The sequence below is a fragment of the Stylophora pistillata genome, chromosome 2, assembly GCF_964205215.1.
Source record: "Stylophora pistillata chromosome 2, jaStyPist1.2, whole genome shotgun sequence".
NCBI lineage: Eukaryota > Metazoa > Cnidaria > Anthozoa > Scleractinia > Pocilloporidae > Stylophora > Stylophora pistillata.
The window spans coordinates 26002043-26024314 of NC_142520.1; the positions used below are offsets into that span (position 1 = coordinate 26002043).

General features: G+C 39.4%; 1 protein-coding gene across 5 annotated transcripts in view; it reads left to right on the forward strand.

Annotated features, from left to right (window-relative positions):
• LOC111344113 (uncharacterized) overlaps positions 1 to 22272 on the forward strand; it is a 91625-nt gene that overhangs the window by 16715 nt on the left and 52638 nt on the right. For all 5 annotated transcript variants that reach the window (XR_015996905.1, XR_015996906.1, XM_088749883.1 and 2 more), the window contains exons 8-10: positions 687 to 943; positions 20371 to 20638; positions 21239 to 21301. Coding sequence is in view for 3 of the 5 variants with exons in the window: in XM_088749883.1 (XP_088606009.1) it covers positions 687 to 943; positions 20371 to 20638; positions 21239 to 21301 (588 nt within the window). In the remaining 2 variants the exon portion in view is untranslated. The remainder of the gene's footprint in view (positions 1 to 686; positions 944 to 20370; positions 20639 to 21238; positions 21302 to 22272) is intronic.

The following is a 22272-nucleotide window of genomic DNA, read 5'->3' on the forward strand; positions in this document are numbered from 1 at the left end:
AAACATAAAGTTACTTCATTCCTTGGCAATACTTAGAATTTTTAGATTTGATTCAATGTAGTACTTAGATATCAAAATCTATACTATGATATCTGTTTTTTAATAGTATATCTTACTGGGGAGCATCCCTAGTATAGTGTCTAGGACGCTTTTGGATGCTGCCTCTCCATCATCATCATTTATTTATCCTGTTTATGTTTATGTCTATGTATTTATTTATGCATCTATTTAGTAATTTAATTTAATCTAGATTTGGAGAAACTGGAATGAATTGACACTGTTCACAAAAATAAATGTTCAGATGAAAAATTCTGCGAAATTCAATATAGATTAGAGCATGGTTTTGTTAAAAAATGGCTAAACTCTGGTTCAATAATTAACGGTTCTAGGGTTCTTTTTATAATTACACAGATATGTTAGAGTGGAAACCTTGCAGTAAATTTTTCTTCACTGCTTCTTATCTTTGATTATTGCTGTATTCGTTTACGCATAGAAAGTAACTTGATTTCAGTTTATCTCCTCAAGGCTAAGTTGTTGGACAAGACATCGGTTGTTTGGTGGTTGAAGCTCGTCTTTCCCTTTTGCTCTCTATGTTTCTCTTACCAAATTGGGAATTGTTATTTTCCAGCTTAAAACTGTTTTGCTTCTTTCATGCAGTTAGGTTAAAAAGAACTTTGCTCTTCTAGGTTCTCTTGACCGAATCATCCAGAAACTTCAGCAGATGCAAATCGATGCAAGTAAAGTCAAGAGGAGAAGAGATCTATCACTGGGGTTGCCGAAGATTGCATCAGACAAGGGCTTCAGAATGTCCGACAATGAAGGATTAGGAAATTGTATGTTCTATGCCTTGTCGGAACAACTGGAAATTGTTAAAGGAATCAAAATCCCACATGGCAGATTAAGACAAACCTTAGTCTATTACATCAGGGCAAACCCAACACTAGTAAGTTGGTGTTAGTATGTCTAACAGAGTGTGTCACATGATGTTCGTTTTCAAGAGTTTTAAAATGGTTAAGTGTTTACTGGTCAACTGGCCAACACCACTAGAGCCTATGCTGGTGTTCACGACGTGAAGAGACTAGGAGTACCCCTACTACTCCTGCATGGAGTGACGGTCTTTTAGTAGTCCGATAGCAGCTTGTATCCCTGGTGGAAAGAGGAACTGAAAGGTTCACCTTTATTATTTAACAAGTCACACAATGATGTTGGTTACTGTTTCAATTCATTTGTGTCTAAAGTAGCAGGCTCTCATGGGTTAAGTCATTTGAATATTTTAGATGCAGTTAAATGTAGTTTAATATAGTTAACAACATAGAGCATCAGCGTTCTCTATTAGACAGCAGTTTTTTGCATAGGTGCATGCGTCGGATTTCCATGTGCTCTTCGTCTGAGGTATTCTTGCGTGTGCTTTAAGCGTGTACTTGCAGTGTTCCTTGGCAATTTTCTTTGTGTGCTTTAAGCATGAAGTTGGAGCGGTGTGAGGAGTGGCAGTCCAATTTTTTCTTTCGAGCGGCTTAGGCGCTGTTTTCCTTCGTTTGTTTTCCTGGTGGTCTACTGCTTTCGTTTGCACGGATCAACTTTTGGGGTGTTCGACAAATAACAGCTCTACCGTCGTACACCTTATTTCAAAACGCTCGTTACTCGGTAGAAACTGGGGCGAGTTGCACGGAAACGAGGTCGAGGGGGCCAAAACTGAAAGCTTTTACAGTTTTACTAAGACGTTTCGGACAAAAGTAGCAACCTCTTAGCAAAGGGAAGAGAAAATGTGGCAAATACTTTGTATGGTCAGCATTTGCTAACCAAAGAGGATATTCGGGGAAGTTCTCTGGCCAAAAGAAAATCTTCACGCCGAATGAAAGTTTTCGCTACGCTGTGACGGTGAATCTTGCAAAGGACTATCAATAAAAGCCCAGCTCGTGAAAAGGTAAGACTTATCTATTTACCAGAAATGTTTGCCGTGAGAGCTAAACAGAATTAAGATTTTGATTCTTTCATTTCAAAGTGGAGGATTATGTAAGCAGAAGTTGGATCAAAATATTGTCGATCCTGAACCCGAGATGATTTTAACCCTTTGAATACGAAAAGGACCATATTTTTTTCAGTTGTAATTTGGCGTTACAAACTTAACCTCACTTTGTTGGTCCTTATATTACAATATTTGCGGTTTTTAGACACCATGGGCTCAGACCTTGGGGTCACATGACCTAGATCAACAGTTCGTGTTTGGATGCGTTCAAATCGACTCGGTTTCTCGCTTTTCTGGCCGTTTGTAAGTGTTTTTGGAGCCAGTTTTCCTCTACAGAAGCCCTCACGACGGCGTCATTAAGCTGGAATGGGGGTTGAGGCAAGCCTCTGAAGGAAAACAGAGGTGAGAGATGGTTTATTTATTTACTTATTTATTTATTTTATTTAATCTTTATTTAAACACGATCAATTCATCAGCCTATAAAAATACATATCACACACGCTAAGATATTTAAAATTAAAACTACATACTATAACACGAAAGGTGTTTCCGTGAATGCCGTGCGTTAGACTTAAAGAATGTCATTGATCTTACGTTTAAATAACCCCAGAGACTCTGTGTTCCTTATATCGCGTGGTAGACTGTTCCATAATGTGGCGCCATTGTAGCTAAAGCTTTTTCTGTAATAATTAGTGCGCGGTAGTGGAACATTAAGCTTATTTTCCTAATCCTTGAGGTCATAAGCAGAGTCACGCCACGTAAACTTTGAATATAGATACCTTGGAGCTAGCCCGTGCAGACATCTAAACATCATGGTGGTTTTATGGATTTCCTGCTGGCGTGCAAGATTTTTCCACCCTAAAAACTCGAGTAGCTCAGTTGCATCAGCATCATAGTTAGAGAATGTCAACACACGGGCTGCTCTATTCTGCAATTTCTGCAGTTTGTCTCGGAGCGTTTTCCCACAGCTACCCCAAACAATGTCACAGTAATCAAAGTGAGGTTTTACTAAAGCTTGGTAGATGAGATGTAAGGTTGATGCTGGGATCGGGTGCCTAATTCGCTTTAGGGCCCCGATACCAGAGGCGATCTTTTTCGTTAGTTTTTCGATGTGACTATGCCAATCGAGTTTATCGTCTATTATTACATCAAGCGATTTTGTAGCTGTAACCTGGCTCACTTGAGTATTGTTCATTCTAATTGTTGGTGAAGCTGTGAGAGTATTCAGTCTCTGCCTCGACCCTATTAGCATGAATTCGGTTTTAGTCATGTTCAACGTGAGTTTGTTCACTTGTAGCCAGTTGAAGACGTTTTCAAGGTCTTCATTTAGACAAAACTGAACGTTCTCAAGATTGCTTCCCGATATGTGAGGTGCGTGTCATCGGCATACATTCTCGGTTTACAATTTGATAAGCAATTTAGAAGATCGTTGATATAATAATAAGAACAATAATGGACCGAGGATGGTCCCTTGAGGGACGCCGCAAGTCAACGAGTAGCTACTGGATAGCGACCCGTTCACAGAGCATTTTTGTGTTGGGTTTTCCAAATATGACTGAAACCATCTGAAAGATTTTCCATGTATACCATAATAGTTTAGTTTCGATAGAAGGATCTGATGATCAACAGTGTCAAGAGCTTTTTTCAAATCTAGAAAATGACTCCATTGATTTTCTCGTTATGAATATTATACGCCCAAGAATCTGTCGCTTCCAACAAAGCTGTTACAGTTGAATGATTAGCACGAAACCCTGATTGGTTTTGACATAGAATATCGTGCTCTTCCAAATAGGCATATAACTGTTCATAAACTATCCTTTCAAACACCTTCGCCATTATTGGAATCACCGATATTGGACGGTAATTGTTAGCATCACCGCGGTCACCCTGTTTATAAAGAGGGGTAATCCTTGCATATTTCCAGTCGTCTGGGAACGTCCCTTGGCTAATAGATTGATTGAAAATATCACATATCGGCACAGAAATAAGATCAGCACATTCCCTGATAAACCTAGCTGATATTTTGTCAAGGCCCGTTGCCTTTGACTTGTCTAGTTTATTTAAAAGTGAAAATACTTTAGTTGGATTGGTGGGTTGGAGCTTAAACCGTTTATCTGTTGCGGTAAGATATCTTTGATAGCTACCACTATCACAATTTATCTCACTGGCAAGTTTTGGACCAATATTAGCAAAGTTGTTATTGAATTCGTTTGATAGCTCCAACGGATTAGTTATCGTTAATCCGTTCACTTTTAGTGACGCCACTGGCGTTTCTCAGATTTTCGAGAAGTTAGCTCGTTTATAGTCTGCCAGGTCTTTCGGGAGTCGCTGGTGTGCTTATTAAAACTATTTTGGTAATAAACTTGCTTAGCTGAGCGTATTTGCTTATTGACTCTATTTCTTTGTTTCTTAAATAATGCCCAATCGTTAGGATCATTTGTCTTGCTAGCTTTGATTTTTAATATGTCCCTATTATGCATAAGGTCTTTCAATTCAGAGGTAATCCACGGAGAACTCCGTGAACGAACGCGCATCGTATTCAGTGGGGCATGTTTGTCAGCGATAGCCAGAAATGTACATTTCCATTGCGGCCACATCACGTTTGGGTTGGAAGACTCGTAAACATTATCCCAACATTGAGATAGAATATCATAACGAAACTTTTGGCGATCGAAATTTCGGAAATTTCTATATGTAATAGAATTATAGAATTATGTCCGTTAGACATCCCATTCAGGGCAAGTTTTCTATATACATACACCATGCTATGATCACTTACTCCGATATGACAAACTCCCGAACATGCAATCTTATCCGAGCAGTTGGTATAGATTAAATCAATTAGAGTTGATGAGGTGGGTGTTATCCTCGTCGGTTCAGAGATAAGCTGCTCGAGTCCGTAGACATCAGCAATACTCCTTAATTTGGATATGTTATTGTCATATCGAGTAGTGATCATGTCAAAGTTCATGTCTCCCAGTACAAAAAATTCTACATTTTCACTATCCAATTTCCCAATTAGGGATTCAAAAGGTGAAAAAATGCCAATAGGAGAGTCAGGTGGTCTGTACCAAGTAACAGTCACAAAAGATTTTGAATTTGGCTTATGGATTTCCAAGCAAAGATTTTCTAGTGTATCCATGTGTAAGTCATTTCGTACTGTAAAGTTGATTGAAGTTTTTACATAGAAGCATATCTCTCCGCCGCATTTTGTTAGTCTATCGCGGCAAACTATTTCGTTTCCCGGAATATGAACTTCATGATCTCGAATACTCTCGTTCAGTTTCGTTTCATTTATGGAAAAAATATCGATATCATTGCTTGCTAATATGATTCTTAATTCTTCTGTATGAGTAGTTAATTGATTAATGTTGAGTGATGCCATTCTAAAACCGCGCAAAGGAGGCAATATTGAGACAGATTTTTCGGCCTTTTGGTTGCTTAATTGATCCCGCACGGCATTGACGGACAGCACATTGTCTCATTCTAGGTGCGATTTAAAATTATTATAAAACTGCTCATTACCTTTAAAATTTAAGTGCAGTCCACCTTTGTTGAGTCATGGTTTCATGTAGACTGGACCGCCAACGATGCTTTACTGCCAGCTTGGCGAGTTCACAAGTGAAGTTGTCTCGGGCCCATCTGTGGATGGCTTCCAGGACCTACCAAGGCTATGTGGCCAAGTTTTGACCGGTAAAAATTTCAATCGATGCGATATTTTGCTGGTAGGACTGGATGGCCCGACACTATTCTAATAATTATTTCAAATGGAAATGATAGGAGTTGCCTTTTCGAGTTATGGCGGAATTACCCAGAACTCTTTTCGGGCATGAACGAGGCAACGGTTGTGTTCGCGACACTGGCTTTCATCAAATGGAGAAACAAGGGCTGGCAGACAAAGTGAGAAGGAATTTTCTTGCCAAACTCCCAAGATGTGGCCCTGGGGTGTGATTGAAACGCAAACTTTTGATTTTTTTAACAAGTTTTTATCTTAAAAGATCGACATGTTTTTGGTGTTGCTCTTGGAGCAAAATGCTGTACTTTGGGATTTGTTGCCATACGAACGGTTCACTGCAATGAAAATCAGGAATCATTGTGGGCGTTTTAGGTTGCATTAGGTGTCACATCAATTAGCCGGCAGAATTTACACACTTACACAAAATGTTGTGTCTTAAGTTCAACAAGAAAAAAGTATCAAAAGTAGTAACGGTATTATCTGGAGATATGTGTTCACTTAGTATGCAAAGGGTTAACTGTTTGTTATGTCCTGAAGACCAGTTTGGTCTCGTTAAAATAAAAATATTAATGCTCAAGCTCAAAATTTGGTGTTTCTCTAGCAGAAGCGTGTAGTGACCCTCACTTTTAGTTAGAAATTAAGGATGGGATACCCAGACTAATCAAAGGAAACTGTGAATAAGTCGTGTATACATAACTTTTGAAAGAGTTTTTAAGATAATAGAGTCCTAAAGTGCTTACGTCACGTTTCCATAGCACCGGAATTCTATGGTCTAAACAAACCAATATGGCGTCCCTAGCGTGACACATTGTCGTTGACCTCGAGCACTTCAAGAGCTATAATAGCGCATTTTATCCTCCAATAATAGAAATAAGATAAAGAGAATCAAGATAACCTTTGGCCTTACTATTGAAGAGTATAATAAGCGGACAAAAGCACCTGGTGAGCAATAATTCGAGTCAAAACGCCACGGAGACGAAGTTTGCGATGGGCCAGTGTTTTCATCCAGATTGCAATCACACATCTGAAAGCCACTGCTGCCGATTCTTTTCGTTTCCAGACCAGAAAAAACATAAAACACTCTATGATAAGTGGGTATCATTTGTAAGGTGAGTATTTTTCGAAAAATATATATTTCGATGGTGTACCATCGATTAGAAATAGCTGTTTTTTTTATCTCAAACTGATTCACAATTAGCTGTTTCTCTTTCTTGTCTTATTTGTTTTCTCGCGGCTTTGCCTTTCCTTGTCTTCAGTCTTGATCTAAGATTATTTAGTTACTAAAAAACTATATGATAGTTGTGAGTATCAAAGCTTTTACACTAACTAGTATTAAGTAACAAGCTCAGAGAAATACTCGCTTCGCATTCACGTCTTAGACTACAAGGTTAAGCATGTGACCAACTAAACTTTGGGTTTTTTAAGCGCAAGTATAGTAACTGCTTCTGTCTTTTTCTGTTATAGGAGAGGAGATAGAAAGCCCAGCAAACATTTGCGACTTTGCAGTTGTCACTTTAAAGATGGGCGAAAAGAAAATATGCCAACCATCAGTGACAGAAACAGGCACAAGCTGTTTGATAGTTTGGATTTGCTGCCAGGTACAGGACCAACACCTCCCAGTACACCTACCCCCAAGAAAAAACGGAAAGTGTCTGCCGAGCCCACGAAATTACCAACTGTAGCATCTGTGCTTGAAGAGATTAAAGAGAACTCTGAACCATGTTCCACTGAATGCTCACAAGAGGAAAAGACAAGTTCCAAAGAAGCTCTGCTGTCAATAGAGCTTGACATGACTTCAACAGAACTTGCTAAACACAAGGAAATGTCAAGTTACTATAGTGCACCCTACTCTGCTAAGAGCTTGAGCCCTGAGGTGATACGGATGGAGACAGGTCTACCCACTAAGGATGTTTTTGATATTGTTGTGGGATATGTTTCAAGATTCAAGGGTGAAATAAACTATTATGCTGGATGGAAGGTTGCGGCAATCACACTTGAGGACCAGATATTTATCACTCTGATGAAACTGAAACAAAATTATACCAATCTACATTTAGCCCAGTTGTTTTCATGCAGTGTTGCAACTGTTGCTAACATAGTACTAACTTTTGTCCATGTTCTGCATTCTCTCCTGTTCAAAGACATCATGACAACCATGCCATCTAGAGAAAAGAACAAGATGTGTTTGCCATCCTCTTTTACTGAGTACAGCAGTTGCCAGATTGTGATTGATTGTACAGACATTGAAATTGCTGCACCTAAGCTCATGTCCCTCATGTTAGTGATCTTTTTCCTGGCTCAGTCAGTGACAAGGTCATGGTTAAAGAGTCTGGATTTTGTAAACATTTGAGTGCTGGTGATCTTGTTCTGGCAGACAAAGGTTTTCTCATCAGCAATGTAGTTCCAAGAGGTGTTTCAGTGAACATACCACCATTTCTCAAGAATGGAAAGTTTACAGAGAGTGAGGCAAGGGCGACAAAATCAATAGCTCGATGTCGCATCCACGTAGAGCGTGCAAATGCAAGACTTAAGAGTTTTCGCATCCTTGGCTTCATCCCAGCATTTTTGAGGTGCCATGCTGACAAGCTATGCCAACTGTGCTCAGCTCTTGTTAATTTGCAGTATCCATTGATCAAGGATGGCTGCGAAGACTTTGAATTTGACTGAATAGAACTTTTTTTCAACTAAATTATAGTACAATGAGTTTTTAATATTATTTTTGTATTACTAGAAGCCCTACTGTAACAGATCAAATGGTATTGACATAGCTTTGGTCAAAAATATGATGTGGTCAGTTTTACATTTTTCTGATATTCATCTCCTTTATGTTCATTAATACAAAATACTATGTGTTCTGTGAAAATAGATTATAATGAAATCCAGTGACATTCTTAAATTGTCATTTCAACTAAATCCAGGTCAGGGGTATGTGACCAGTATGGAATTCTTTCGTCCAGTAGTTCCAAGTGTGAAAGTCGTGCTGGCTTAAAGGTTTTACTTTTGTGTCTGTGAAGCTGGGAGCCTGAGTCCAGGTGTATAAAACTAAAGCCACACCTAAATTAGCTTAAGGGATGGTGAGAGGTAGTCAGAAAAAATAACCTGTGTCTGCACGGATTTTGTTTTGGCTCCCTCCCCTTCCCTTTGCATTGCTATGCAAGCCTACTTAAGTGTGGCATAAGTTTTATGCACCTGGGCCCTGTTGAGTAACCAGGATAAGTGTTACCAGCTACCAGTAGCCATTGGTTGCAAAAAAAAAATTGTTTACGCTTGCTTTCAGGAAGAATGTAATTTATTAAGTTACTATGCTAAATGGAAAAATGTGGGTTCTTTATCTTGTGTCTCTATCTGAGTGTAGAATATGTAATGTTATATTAAGAAATTAATGTATGAAATTTAAAAAAATACCTTTTAACATTAGCTATTGCCTATTTACATTAGCTCCCACTCCCCCCTCCCCCCCCCCCCCCCACTCTGATTATGTCCAGCATCTGTGCACCACTTTTCAAAGTTCTCCCTCGGTAATCTTTGGGAATAGTTGATGAAAGTAAAAATCACTCAAGATAGTAATATTGTGCTCCCAAGATTCATCTCGTTCAATCTTGATAACTACACTATCCTTTGTGGTCCATACAACAAAGTAGCAGAATTTGCGTTTTGTCAGGAACATCTGGCCTCGACACTGATGCCAGTAAACATGTGTGGTAGACAGCGTATAATTCCCTTCCTTCTCCACCAAGTAAAAGTCTTTGTGCCCACAAGTTTCCTTGATTGTTGCATTTCGATGTGCGTAGGGGCACTTACACTCAATCACCAAGTCATCTCCCACAAGTCCATCAGGGGAAGCACCCAGAACTCCGGACTCGTGTAGCCAAAGGTCGGTCTGTACAGGTGTAAAGTTTGTGATGTTGGTGAAGGATTTCAGGGCCTCAGTCTCATTGTCCTGTCCCCATGCAATTGCTTTAACTCCACTCAAGTTGTATTCCCCAAGTAGTAGCTTGATAAGAGACGGTGTAACTCTTTTTGCCTGGAGGACGGAGCCAAAATTACTGGCAGTCAGGCGGCCTCTACGAGCTTGGTGCCATGCAGGGCTGTTTCGCTGGCCAGGCGTGAGGGTGCTCACAACATTTATGGCTCTCTCCTCTACTTTGGCATTCTCAATCAAGTACTCTAATTGTTTTTCCTTCGTAGATGCCATAAGGAAACCTTCTGAGTAAATGATATCCTCAATCGTCTTGTTCAGGAGAGGGGTAGCAGGTTGTGGTTCGGGACTCAAGATCCAGCAGGTCCCTATAAATTTGCCATAGCGCTTTAGTTCGCTGTACAGCCACATCCGATCTTCTCGGCTAGGATCGCGCACCAAAGGGCTGTAATCCTTCTTCTTCGGTGGCGCTGGAAACATCTGGCTTGCAGACTGTATGCTTTCTGCCTTTCGCTTTTGTTTTCATTGGCATTCCAGGTCCGTCCTGCTAAGGTTATGGATGCCATAAATAAATATGGCTGCCGCGTGACTGCACTTGAACTCGCCGCGAGGACACTCGCAATCTGTGTTTTTTATTTCAAGGTTTTCATCGAGATAAATCTGATAAAAAGATAATTCGAAACAGACACGTAAGTTGCAATATATATTCCGCAATATAAACATTAAATTGGAGGTGAAATCGGGGTTGGGAGTTCTTCGAATTGAACACACGTGGTGATCCCAAATTGGCAACTTACTGTGACTTTGTAGTCCTTATTTTTCATGCTTGCTTGGACTTCACCTTTGATGACTCCCCTGGAATAAATAAAGCTTTGGACATGGTCGGATTTGAAGTGGTTTTCTCCGCGATCAAGCGATTTCCGCTCTCCAGAAAAGAAAGAAACAAGTGAGCATATCGATAAAGATGCCATGTTTGAAGTATGAGTTTAAACTGTTTAGACCAGAAAAAAATGCTGTCATGGCAACGTGACGTCACACTTTAGGACTCTATTAACTTGCAATGTAATCCCGGATTTGAGCTATCGGTCAGAAAAAATTACAGACTGCAAACCGGGTACGAAATGCAGACTAGGTACAAAATGCAGACTGGAGACAGTAGATTGGGTGGAGAATGCAAGCTGATAATTTTGAAAACTGTTATTTCGTCTGATACATGATAACATATGTCATCTTGCAACTTACCAAGTGTCACATAATCGCCTTTTAGCATTCGCTTTCATGATCATTTGCACCATTTCGGAATATTCCTTTCCCGTTTCCTCGCACATTTTGCTTTTAACAAAGTGGCCACTGAATTCGGTTTTTAAAACAGTGCCCACAATCGTTCTCAAATAGAATTTCAAGCCTTCGTGTAGGCGGATTCATGCTGACGTCATTGTTTACATTTTTGCTCATTTGCATACGGCTTTGCGTAATGAAGGAAGCATGTTAGATACAAATTGACTTCAGGAAGCTAAAGAGCTAGAAAACCTTAGCACAAGGTGAAATTTTTAGCTCTTTGGGTGTAATATTCAAGGAGAAATAGTCCATCATAAACTGCAAAATTTCTGGGTGGCAAAAGCGCTAATGAGCTCATACATTCTATGTAAATATTTGAGTTTTTAAACCCGTGTTGCAGAAAAAGTATTCAATGCATCAGGCTCGTATTCATTGGCTGACTTAATTGTACTTTGACCTTTCGATACTCAGAACTGATTTATTTTTAGCTCCACCAGAAACTGAATTGCCTATGCTAATGAGGCAAATATTGTAAACAAGGATTCCCGTATAGTTTCGTCATTTCGCGCGCGAGATGTCAGTATTGCCAAAAAAAAAAAAAAAAAAACCAAAAGAAAAGACCACCTTTGTATCTGGTACGAACTCTTCACCTTTTAAACCGATATGTGTGCATTTTCATTTTGTTACCAAAAATGTGAACTTAGACCAAAACTGTTCCTTCGACTTAATATATTTTTAACGTTCAAGGGTGTACACAACTTGGATTTTCACAACTTGCGTAATCACGAAACAGATGAGAGGTAGATTTTGAAATGGTGATGTACACAAGTCAAAACAGTCTCCCCCGGTAATGTTGCTCTTGCGATAAGTTTTTAGACCGGTTTATGTTGCTTATCATAACATAGCTTGTAAGGGCCTGATTACATGAGCCGAGCTGGCCCGGTTAGCCGGGGCTGATTTCTTTTGTTTTCACGCTTTGGCGAACACCAAAACAAAAGAAATCAGCCCGGCTAACAGGGCCAGCCCGGCTCATGTAATCAGGCCCTAAGAGTCGTGCAATCAAACTCAATCATTGCGCGAGCGTGCTTCCCACTGATTCACGCTAGTGATGTCAAATGGCATATGGTATTTCGTGGACTGGACTGGACTGGACTGGACTAGTAAAACGCGGACTAGTAAAACGCGGACTAGTAAAACGCGGACTAGTAAAACGCGGACTAGTAAAACGACAACAACAAAAAAAACAATTTCATACGAAGTCGATCATAAGACTTAATGGCAAGCCAATTTAGTAAGTGACAATCCCTGTTTGACTTTTAAGCTGCAAATGGGTTTGACATGCGCCAAATACAAACGAATTTATAAGTTTAGCCTAAGAAAGAATTTATTCAGCACCAGTTCAAAATCCTAAAATACACTTTCGTCGTAAATTTCACGGCAGAAACGCAGGAATTCGATGAATAAAAGTCGCATTAAATCTCCTTGTGTGTAGGTAGAAAGAGTCTCATTGACTTCAGCTTTTCGGTGGAAGAAACCACCGATTTACACACGCCATTACAGAAAACAAACAAGCAGACTGACAACTCCCGGCCAAAACACATATTTGCATTCACTTACAATTTGACTTTCAGTGAAATTTTAAAACGGAACAGAGGTAAATCTTCGAAGATTAATCGTCGTTTGAAATAAAAAATACTTTCCGTAAGATCTCTAACTGTTTCTCTTTTTACGAGAAAATCGTCGCATGATAATTTAACTCGTGTGTGTTTGTCATACCAGTACTGCTGTTTCTTCAAAAGCGTATGCTTCTTTCTTCTTCAATTGACAGGTGTCACATCGTCACAGTTGCTTATCAAAAAAATGTTTCGGCGAAAACATCCTCTTTAACTTGAATAACGCTTGTTTTCTTTATAAATCACTCGCCATCAAATTGTGAAGTTCAAGGAGGATTTTGCCGTAATTAAACTCGTAATTGTAGCCCTAAATCATTCGGGTTCTTTTAGCAATCATTGTTTTTATGCGTTAGAAAAAGATAAAACTGTTATTCACCAGCATAGGTCGGTCCGTAATGGGAACTTCTGAACTGTCGTATATTTCTGAACTGTTCAAAAATTGGTGTAGCATCCTGGATTCTTTAAGGCTCGGGTCGAATTACGACCGAATTGTTTACTCTAGGGATTAAACTCTGTCAACATAAGCATTTTCTAATGCGACCCAATTTTTGCGGTTTCCTAAAAGTTTCAAAATTCTAAAAATCATCAAAGACGCCGGTGTGCCTGGGTGGGGCTGACCGATTTTGCCAAATTTTTTTGAAACGAAAGGACCCGCGTCCGTTGCGGACAAAGTTGTCATTTGTGCGTGCGTGTGAAAAAAGATAAAAACCAAAAAGAGCGGGAAACACATATTTGCATTCACTTACAATGTCACTTTCCGTGACATTTTAAAACGGAACAGAGGTAAATCTTCGAAGATTAATCGTCGTTGGAAATAAAAAATACTTTTCGTAAGATCTCTGTTTTTCTCTTTACGAGAAAATCGTGGCATGATCAGTTAACACGTGTGTGTTTGTCACACAAGTACTGCTGTTTCTTCAAAAGCGTATGCTTCAATTGACAGGTGTCACATCGTGACAGTTACTTTTCAAAAAAATGTTTGAAAATTTGTTCGGAAGCCTTTTAACTATCTTTACATTGACAAATAAAAATATTTCGGCGAAAGCTTTCTCTTTAACTTGAATAACGTTTGTTTTCTTTATAACTCACTCGCTATAAAATTGTTCAGTTCAAGGAGGATTTTCCCGTAAATAAACTCGTAATTGTAGCCCTAAAATCATTCGGGTTCTTCAAATTAAAGAGAAAACTTTCAACGAAAGATTTTTATTTGTAAAGGTAGTTAAAAGGCTTCCGAACAAATTTTCAAACATTTCTTGGAAAAGTAACTGTCACGATGTGACACCTGTCAATTGAAGCATACGCTTTTGAAGACACAGCAGTACTTGTGTGACAAACACACACGAGTTAATTGATCATACGACGATTTTCTCGTAAAGAGAAAAACAGAGATCTGTCTGTGTGTCTGTGTGTCTTTATTGTTCAAAAGATAAAATTACATATCTTATGTTACATCTAATACAGGAAGTACACTTTCACAAAGCTACATTATACTTAAAAACAATTCTATTAAAAAATGTATTCTTAAAACGGTTTGTGCGAATAGCGGGCATGACAGGGGATTTATTTCTCAAATTATACCTCGTGATCTTGGTCTCAGGGAAGTAGGCTCTAAGAGGATGGCTCAGGATAGTTGAAACCTTGCGACAAATTTTGTGATCTTGCGTTTTAAGTAAGTCACCTATCACTAATTTCTTAGATATGTATTTACGTTTAAAACAACGATCTAAAAACTGCTGGGCTATAGTTAGCTCTGACTCAGAGGCCCCATGCACAGATAGAGCATAAGTGATATTAGGTAGGACAATGGAATTAAATAAAACATCTACTTCTGCTTGGCTACATCCTTCCTTGCGGAGGCATCTGATAACGTATAACCCTTTATTAGCTTTACCTAACTTTTCTTTTAGGTGAGTACTGAATTTGCAGTTCGGCTGAAACGTGAGACCAAGAATTGTTATTGTACTAGTCTGAGGTATGCCAAAAATACTTTTGTAGGCCTCGGCAGTGTGACCTTTTTTTATACATAATAAGCTCTTTACATTTAGTAGAATTTGAATTCATTCTATTTTGGCTTGCCCACTGTAAAAACTGATTTATTAAGTCTACAGAGTGATCTTTATAATAATATACCGGAGCAATAATCGTACAGTCATCAGCGTATTTGAAACCAAGTGTCTCGTTCCCTAATTTAATTTCCAGATCGTTAAGAAATATATTGAACAAATAAGGTCCTGAGACACTACCCTGGGTTGTGCCCTTGTTAACTGTTTTCCAATTACAGACATGATTCCCGAAAATAACTCTTTGTTTTCTATCTCGCAAAAAACCTAACCACCAGTTTATGATATACGGGTTAAGTGGTAGACTCTTAAGTTTCTCAGCAAGGAGTTGATGGCTCACAGAGTCAAAGGCCTTACTGAAATCCATCGCGAACATCCGCACTGCCTTGCACTTGGGATCATCAAGAAACTTGCAGAAAAGTATTTTTTATTTCCAACGACGATTAATCTTCGAAGATTTACCTCTGTTCCGTTTTAAAATGTCACGGAAAGTGACATTGTAAGTGAATGCAAATTGTGTTTTGGAGTCGTCAGTCTGCTTGTTTGTTTTCTGTAACGGCGTGTGTAAATCGGTTATTCTTCCACCGAAAAGCTGAAGTCAATGAGACTCTTTCTACCTAGACACAAGGAGATTTAATGCGACGTTTATTCATCGAATTCCTGCGTTTCTGCCGTGAAATTTACGACGAAAGTGTATTTTAGAATTTTGAACTGGTGCTGAATAAAATTCTTTCTTAGCCTAAACTTATAAATTCGTTTGTATCTGGCGCATGTCAAACCCATTTGCAGCTTAAAAGTCAAACAGGGATTGTCATTTACTAAATTGGCTTGCCATTAAGTCTTATGATCGACTTCGTATGAAATTGTTTTTTTTGTTGTTGTCGTTTTACTAGTCCGCGTTTTACTAGTCCGCGTTTTACTAGTCCGCGTTTTACTAGTCCGCGTTTTACTAGTCCGCGTTTTACTAGTCCGCGCTTTACTAGTCCGCGTTTTACTAGTCCAGTCCAGTCCAGTCCAGTCCAGTCCAGTCCATGGAATACCATATGCCATGTCAAATGCCTCGCGACACTTTGTTTTTCGCGCGAGTGACTTCGGCATTTTTCATTAAAAACCGGCTAAAACTTCCGTAAAAATGTTAGACTAGACATGGCAACAAGCGAATAAGCCTATGAAGATCTGCCTAATTTTCCTTTGGGAATGGATTTTTTTAACTCCCGAGAGAAAAGAGGAAAACAAAAAACTCAACGCCGATTTCATCTCATTTCGCAACTGCAAGTTCATTTCCACGCATGAATACACCTGTCAGTTTTTGACCAACCAAGACGAGATCATTGCAGCGTAGCAAAATACTTTTCCGAAACAAAATAAACAACGCATTTGAATCGTAGGAGAGGAAATTTCTGCCCTTTATACATACACTACAGCGTTGAAAATGTTAGAAAACGATTGGTTGAGTACAAATGTCACCCGGTATTTGTAATCTACAGTATCGGTTAAACAGATTTTCTCGCATCGCGCAAGCGAAGAATGGTGGATTTGTAGTTAAATGACGAAAAACAAAACGGCAGACAATTTGAATCAAATATCCGACGACGAAGAGTCAGAATGGCTGGCAAATATAGATCTAAGTTTACCAGATGAATCAAACGAAGAAGAACAGCTCGTCGTCCAGGAAATTTCTTCCTTTAATTCATTGAAGAAAATAGAAACAGCAACAAAACAACGCGTCAGTTTGGTACCGCTTCGCATACTTCTGTCACGCATTCCCCGTAAATAAATATCCGCGAAATTCACCTGCACTGAACAACGTAGATAACAGTTTGGCGTGTAGGATAATAAATAACTTATTAGCCGTTTTTTTGCATAGTACCGCTGAGTATTTTTACTCCTTTTTTGTACTTTCACACGCCCTGCGGGCTCGTCAAATTACGGTACAACTTGTAAAAATACTTAGCGATACTACACAAGAAAACTTATAATAAGATTATGTATTAGCGCTGGTAAAAAGCGCGGCAAAACCGTTGTGGCATTTTTTACAGAATTCTATAGTATCAGATGCCTTTTCGTTGCCGTGTAGACCATCGTGTATTCGACTCATTTCCAAAGTGTAACATCGTTGTCTGCTCTATTTAGTGTTGACATAAATAAAATAGGCAAACCTTAATTTAGAAATGTCATGCCATGTATTCTTCCATGTCATTGGTTTATTGAGGAACTTAGTTCCTAAAGAGCAAAGTCCATTTTGCAAACCAAATCTGATTGGTTGACAGAGGAACTTAGTTCCCAGAGAACTCATCAAAAATGCATTTGAGGTCTGAGTGGCTCATTCAGGAAGTAAGATACCTCAAATGTCAAGTACATTTTTAAATGGTGAAGTACAGTTTTAAATGGGGATGTGTTATATATAAAAGGTTAACCTGGGTTATTATCATCCTGCTTATTGTAGCTTGAGATATAGACTGACAATTTCTTAACCGATTCATGGAGGAATATTTCTTCTCCAAGTCGTTGTACCGTGTCTTCATGTGAAAAGTTGTTTCATTTCATTCAGTTCAATGACCAGAGCATTTGTTTTCTCCTTTAGTTCTTGAAGTGTGTTTTTCAGCTTCTCGTTTTGTCTTTTCAGTTCAGACATGTTTTCTACTGGGCTGTTCTATCCTCTTTATTACTCACCTCCTCGATTTTCCTTTTCAGTACAGACGAGCTTTCTCCTTGGGACGTGCTCTACTCTTGAAAATTTCCATTGACCTTGAGGACTTCGAGTGCCCTGTCAACATTTTAGCTGGTATCATTTAATTCGAACTCTTCTTTGGAAACTCTTAGACACCGCATTAGTGACTACATACCAGGGTTTTGGTGGCTTTGGGTTCTTAGGAGAACCTCCTCTCCACGGTTAACTGGAAGGAAGAGCTGTAGGACAAACAGCTCTCCAGCCGACAAGTGTATTCTGGATTCCTTGAAGTGTTTCGAGCAAACCCTGGTGTGTGAAGTGATCGTGAAGAGGCGACCAACATCTCTTCGAAAAGCTTGAATCCATGCAACTAATAAGTTATTATTTATGGGAGATTTGTTAAAAGATATATTCAAGTCTTCCTCCCGATCAACCTTTTTAGTGCACTTCGGTACTTCCGGCATTTTGTTTAGCGTGCGAAAACACATTTGGCCCCCTCAACTTCGTTTCCGTGTAACTGGCCCCAATTTTTAACGGGTGGCGGCCATTTTGGAATAAGGTGTCTGCTGGAATCTTTGGAATACTTGACTTCGCTAATTCTAGGGTCGGAATGAATGCCGGGACTGGCCGAGCCAGTACCAAGTCGCTCAAGGGGCATGTTGCTTCCTGCGGCCTCTATCTTTGTCGTTGTTGCGTGAGATGCAGAGTCCAAAAGTTTCGAAAAGTCATTTGGATTTTTTCTGTTTGCAAATCTTTTAGCTTTTTTAACGATGGGTCGAGGTAATCATTTATCTATGTGGGAACGTGAAAATGACCGTGGACATCCCTAAAGGTACAGAATTTTAACGAAAACCCTTTGCTCCTAATGCGTTGGTTTGGGCTAAAGTTCGTAATAAATTCTTACACCTACCGTTCCATTCCGTTTCACACAGCTTCGATCTTTTTTTTGTTGTAGAGTCTCAAAAAGCTTCAAAAATGCTTAATTTTTACGCTTGAAACCTTCTCTCGCTCTATGATGGGCTGAGGAGAGCATGCTAACCGAAGATATCCTTTGAGTGACCTAAATTGAAGAAAATCTTTACATTTTACATTTCGCGGCAACGTTTCGTTCATGACATCTTTAGTTTCCACAACAGTTGCGATATACAATCCCGCCTGCTCTTTTACCTTTGTCCGATTTTCAATGGGAGTCAATCGATAACTTTACTCCCATAGATTTTTCCCAGGAATAAACATACAAGATGCCAATATGCCGATTTGTCGGATTATCAGACTATCGCTTTTTGCCAAAGCAAGGGATTATAAACTCATGAGAATACAAACTGTACAATATGTCTTCCTGACCAAAATTATAAAATGCAAGGAAAAATAACCAAGAAATATCCCTATTTTGAAAAAAGTGCTAAAACAGACCGATCTGAAGCAAAAACGAACGCATTTCTTGCATTTACGAGACCCGGGAGATAATTATATTCTCCATCATTGGTTACATAACTTCTTGGCTATGAAATCGCATAGCATTGTGTTAAAAATTCTGTTCCATACCGATTTAGGTAGACCTTTTGGAGTTTAAACGAAAACTATATATTCCACGAACACTTGAAATTTAAGACTAAAAGCGAAGGAATTGGCGCTGGAGTGACGAAGAATGCAATTCTCAAAAGTGCAGGGACTACTGCGACCGGAAAATGTAAACAGAGCTTGCTGACTTTGAGTGTGTCTTTGCGACTTTTTAGCTATTATTTAGACTGGTAATTTTTTTTCTGTCGATATGGTCATAAGGCATTGTTTGATCGAAGATTTTGTCTTTGAATTATTCAACTTTGAGAATTTTTTGGTCCCCTCAATTCATCTGTTTGTCAGAACAACCAGGATATGTGCATTCGGCTGGAACGGAGTATCTTCGTTTGTCCAGACAAACTAGAGGGGCCATCCACTTTCTTAACAGTGACCCTACTGCGCATCTGACAGTAGCAGATCTTCAAGTAGATTCCTCAATAAATCCTCAAAGCTTCAGGGTGTTCATTAACTGCGGAAAGAATGATCCTTTCAGGCAGGACTGTTCCATTTTTCATCACTCTGTCCTGTCGTGGTTCTGACAAACTACCTTCACCTTCAAGGGCCAGGTATGGGTCCCCTATTTATCTATCAAGATGGCCATCCTCTTTTGTGGGCCCTTCCATCTTTGTTCTTACAATCTACACTACAGGCCGCAGGCATTTCTGAAAAGTTCTCTGGTCGCAGCTTTAGAATTGGAGCTGCAACTACAGCTGTCCAGCTCGGAGGTCTTCCGGCTTAGTGTTGGGGCTCATGGCTGGGTCGCCAGGATTTGCCAGCCATGGGAGAAGTCATCATCTAGGAGCTGGCTGCCAATCGTGGTAGCTCCTGGATGTTTCAGGCACTCAACCTCTACTTACCGATGCTGTTATTAAATGCAGTTAAACGCAATTTAACGCAGTTAACAACAAAAAGCATCAGTGTTCTCTAGTAGTCATAAGTTTTTTGCTTATGCGCACGCATTGGAATTCCACGTGCTCCTCGTTTGAGGCGTTCTTGCGTGTGCTTTGAGCGTGTACTTGCACGTTCCTAGGCAGTTTTCCCCACCCGTTGCCTTCCTGTTTCCACTTTTTATTCAGTGTCATTGGTGCCTGTTTCCCTTTCATGGGTGGGGGCTCGTGGCTGGGTTGCCAAGATTCGTTAGCCATGAGAGAGAGAAGACTCCATCTAGGAGCTGGCTACCAGTAGTGGAAGCTCCTGAATATTTTCGGCACTCAACTTCCACTTAGCGATGCATTATTTGTTAATTTCAAAAAAGTTCACGGATAACAGTTATCTAGTCATTCTCTTCTTGATAGATCTCTTTTTTTTTTGGCGTTTGCGAAGCCTTTGGAACAGACATGGACGTTTTGAAAAACCTTTCAGTCACAATGGTTATTTCCGTTCAGTACGTTACTCATTGAAGGTCGTTTCATACCACTCTGCCATAATTAACTCCCGATTCGTACTCTACACAATCAAATATCTGTCAACAATTCAATCCTGGTTCTTGAACTGATTTTCGTTACAGCCGGATGGGACAGATCTGTTTCACTTTGTTCATGGACATCAAACATGGACTGAATACCTAACACACATGGAACAAGATGGCACTTGGGGTGATCACGTGATTCTGTATGCCGCAGCAAACAGCTATAAAACATGCATTCGTGTGGTCAGCAATCTATCCCATAGCAATGATGTAATCATTACGCCGCATTGTCCAGTTGACGAAAGCAAACCACTTGTGCTTGGACATATTGATGAGTTGCATTATGTCAGCCTTCAACCCATCCAAGGTACAGTTCATTACATTACAGTTAGCAGTAGGTGTTACTTAAGAGCGGCAGTCCGTAAATATCGCCCTGAGGTATGCAATATAAAAAAAATCGAAAATCCCCAAACTTTGCCAGAATATAGGTCTGGATGAACTATTTCAAAAAAAAAAAAAAAATTTGAGTTCAATTGCATTTTTATTTTTCGCGAACGGCGGCCAAATCGATTTTGTGGTTCTTACGTCAGCTTCACGAGGTTTAGACAACCATTATTTGAACGTCGCTTGAAAATAAACAAAACAGTAAATGTGACCAAATATGTTCCTAATGAGAAGAAGTTCGATTCCATTCCAATCTAAATTTTTGGGGAGTTTTTGGTTTTTTCCAATATTTCTCATTTTGGCGGACAAAAAAGGCAAAATTGAAAGGGTAAAATCGCACCTTGGTACATGGCATGGGGTTATATCAAGTTAATCCGGCGAAAGAACAAGGTTTCTTCTTCAAATAACTCCAATAAAATTTTTGGGCTACTCAAACTACGAAATTTTTTCCTTTATACTTTATTCATTTGTATTTTGATTGCTGCTACTACTAACTTTTGTCTTAACATTTTTCAATCCACAGCATTCAGAACAGCGGACCATGCCAAGCCTCAAGAAACTCATAAAGGAGCTACGCCAGGAAATCGTAAGTTATCTTTTCCCTTTTCCCGCTATTAGTAAAGATGTAGCATTCCGTTGAGCCATTCTCACTTTCGCAAAAACTAGGTTTTGTAGCCACATAAACTTCATCGGTCGTTGCCTTCATTCTAAAGTTATTCCCAAGGGTTTTCGCTCCAATTTTCATGCATCTTCATTCACCAAACAATACCATCACCAAATTCAGTGCGCCCAAAATTCTCTTTCACGTAACATCATGAGAATTACCATCAGAGCTATGTGCCAAAAACGTAATCACCTCACCGAACAAATCCTACATTGCCACTCTGAACTTTCCAAAATCTGTCCAGCAGTTTTATTACAATGTATCCGCGCCAAAATTCAGGAAACTAATTCGAAACTTTTCAATCATTTGAACCAAATTAAGGCCCAAAAACTTGATCATCTTATCGGTCCCCAAATCGCTAACCACTCATCACCAGAAAACCTCAAAACTGTGGTTATCATTCCAGAAACCCTCCACTTTCCGATTCAGAAAAATCCGTCCCCAGTAAGGGCTTAAATTTCGTTCCCATTTCTAAAACAACGGACAAATTCTCAATTAAACAAGACGTAGAAAATTCCTTCGCCGCGTTCAATTAAAAGCCTTTTTTCACAACAAAGAGGATGATTCTAACACCTCGAACAAAGACACTTCCGAAACACTTCAGACTCGAAAGTCTAAATGGACTCTCCCAAAGGGCCAATTCGCATCATTAGACTTTTTTTTATCAAAAAATGCCGCCACAATATCAACAAACTCAATTTCAAACGTATTACCAAATTTTCTAATCTCTCTTGAAGAGTGGTCGGCTCTAAAAAGTCTTAGAAAACGCAAAGACATAGTTATCAAAACGGCCGATAAGGGCGGCTCAGTCGTTGTTTGGCGCACCGACCTCTACCAAAAAGAAGTTTTGCGGCAACTTTCTGACACCTCTTTTTATCAAAAGGTCGACAAAG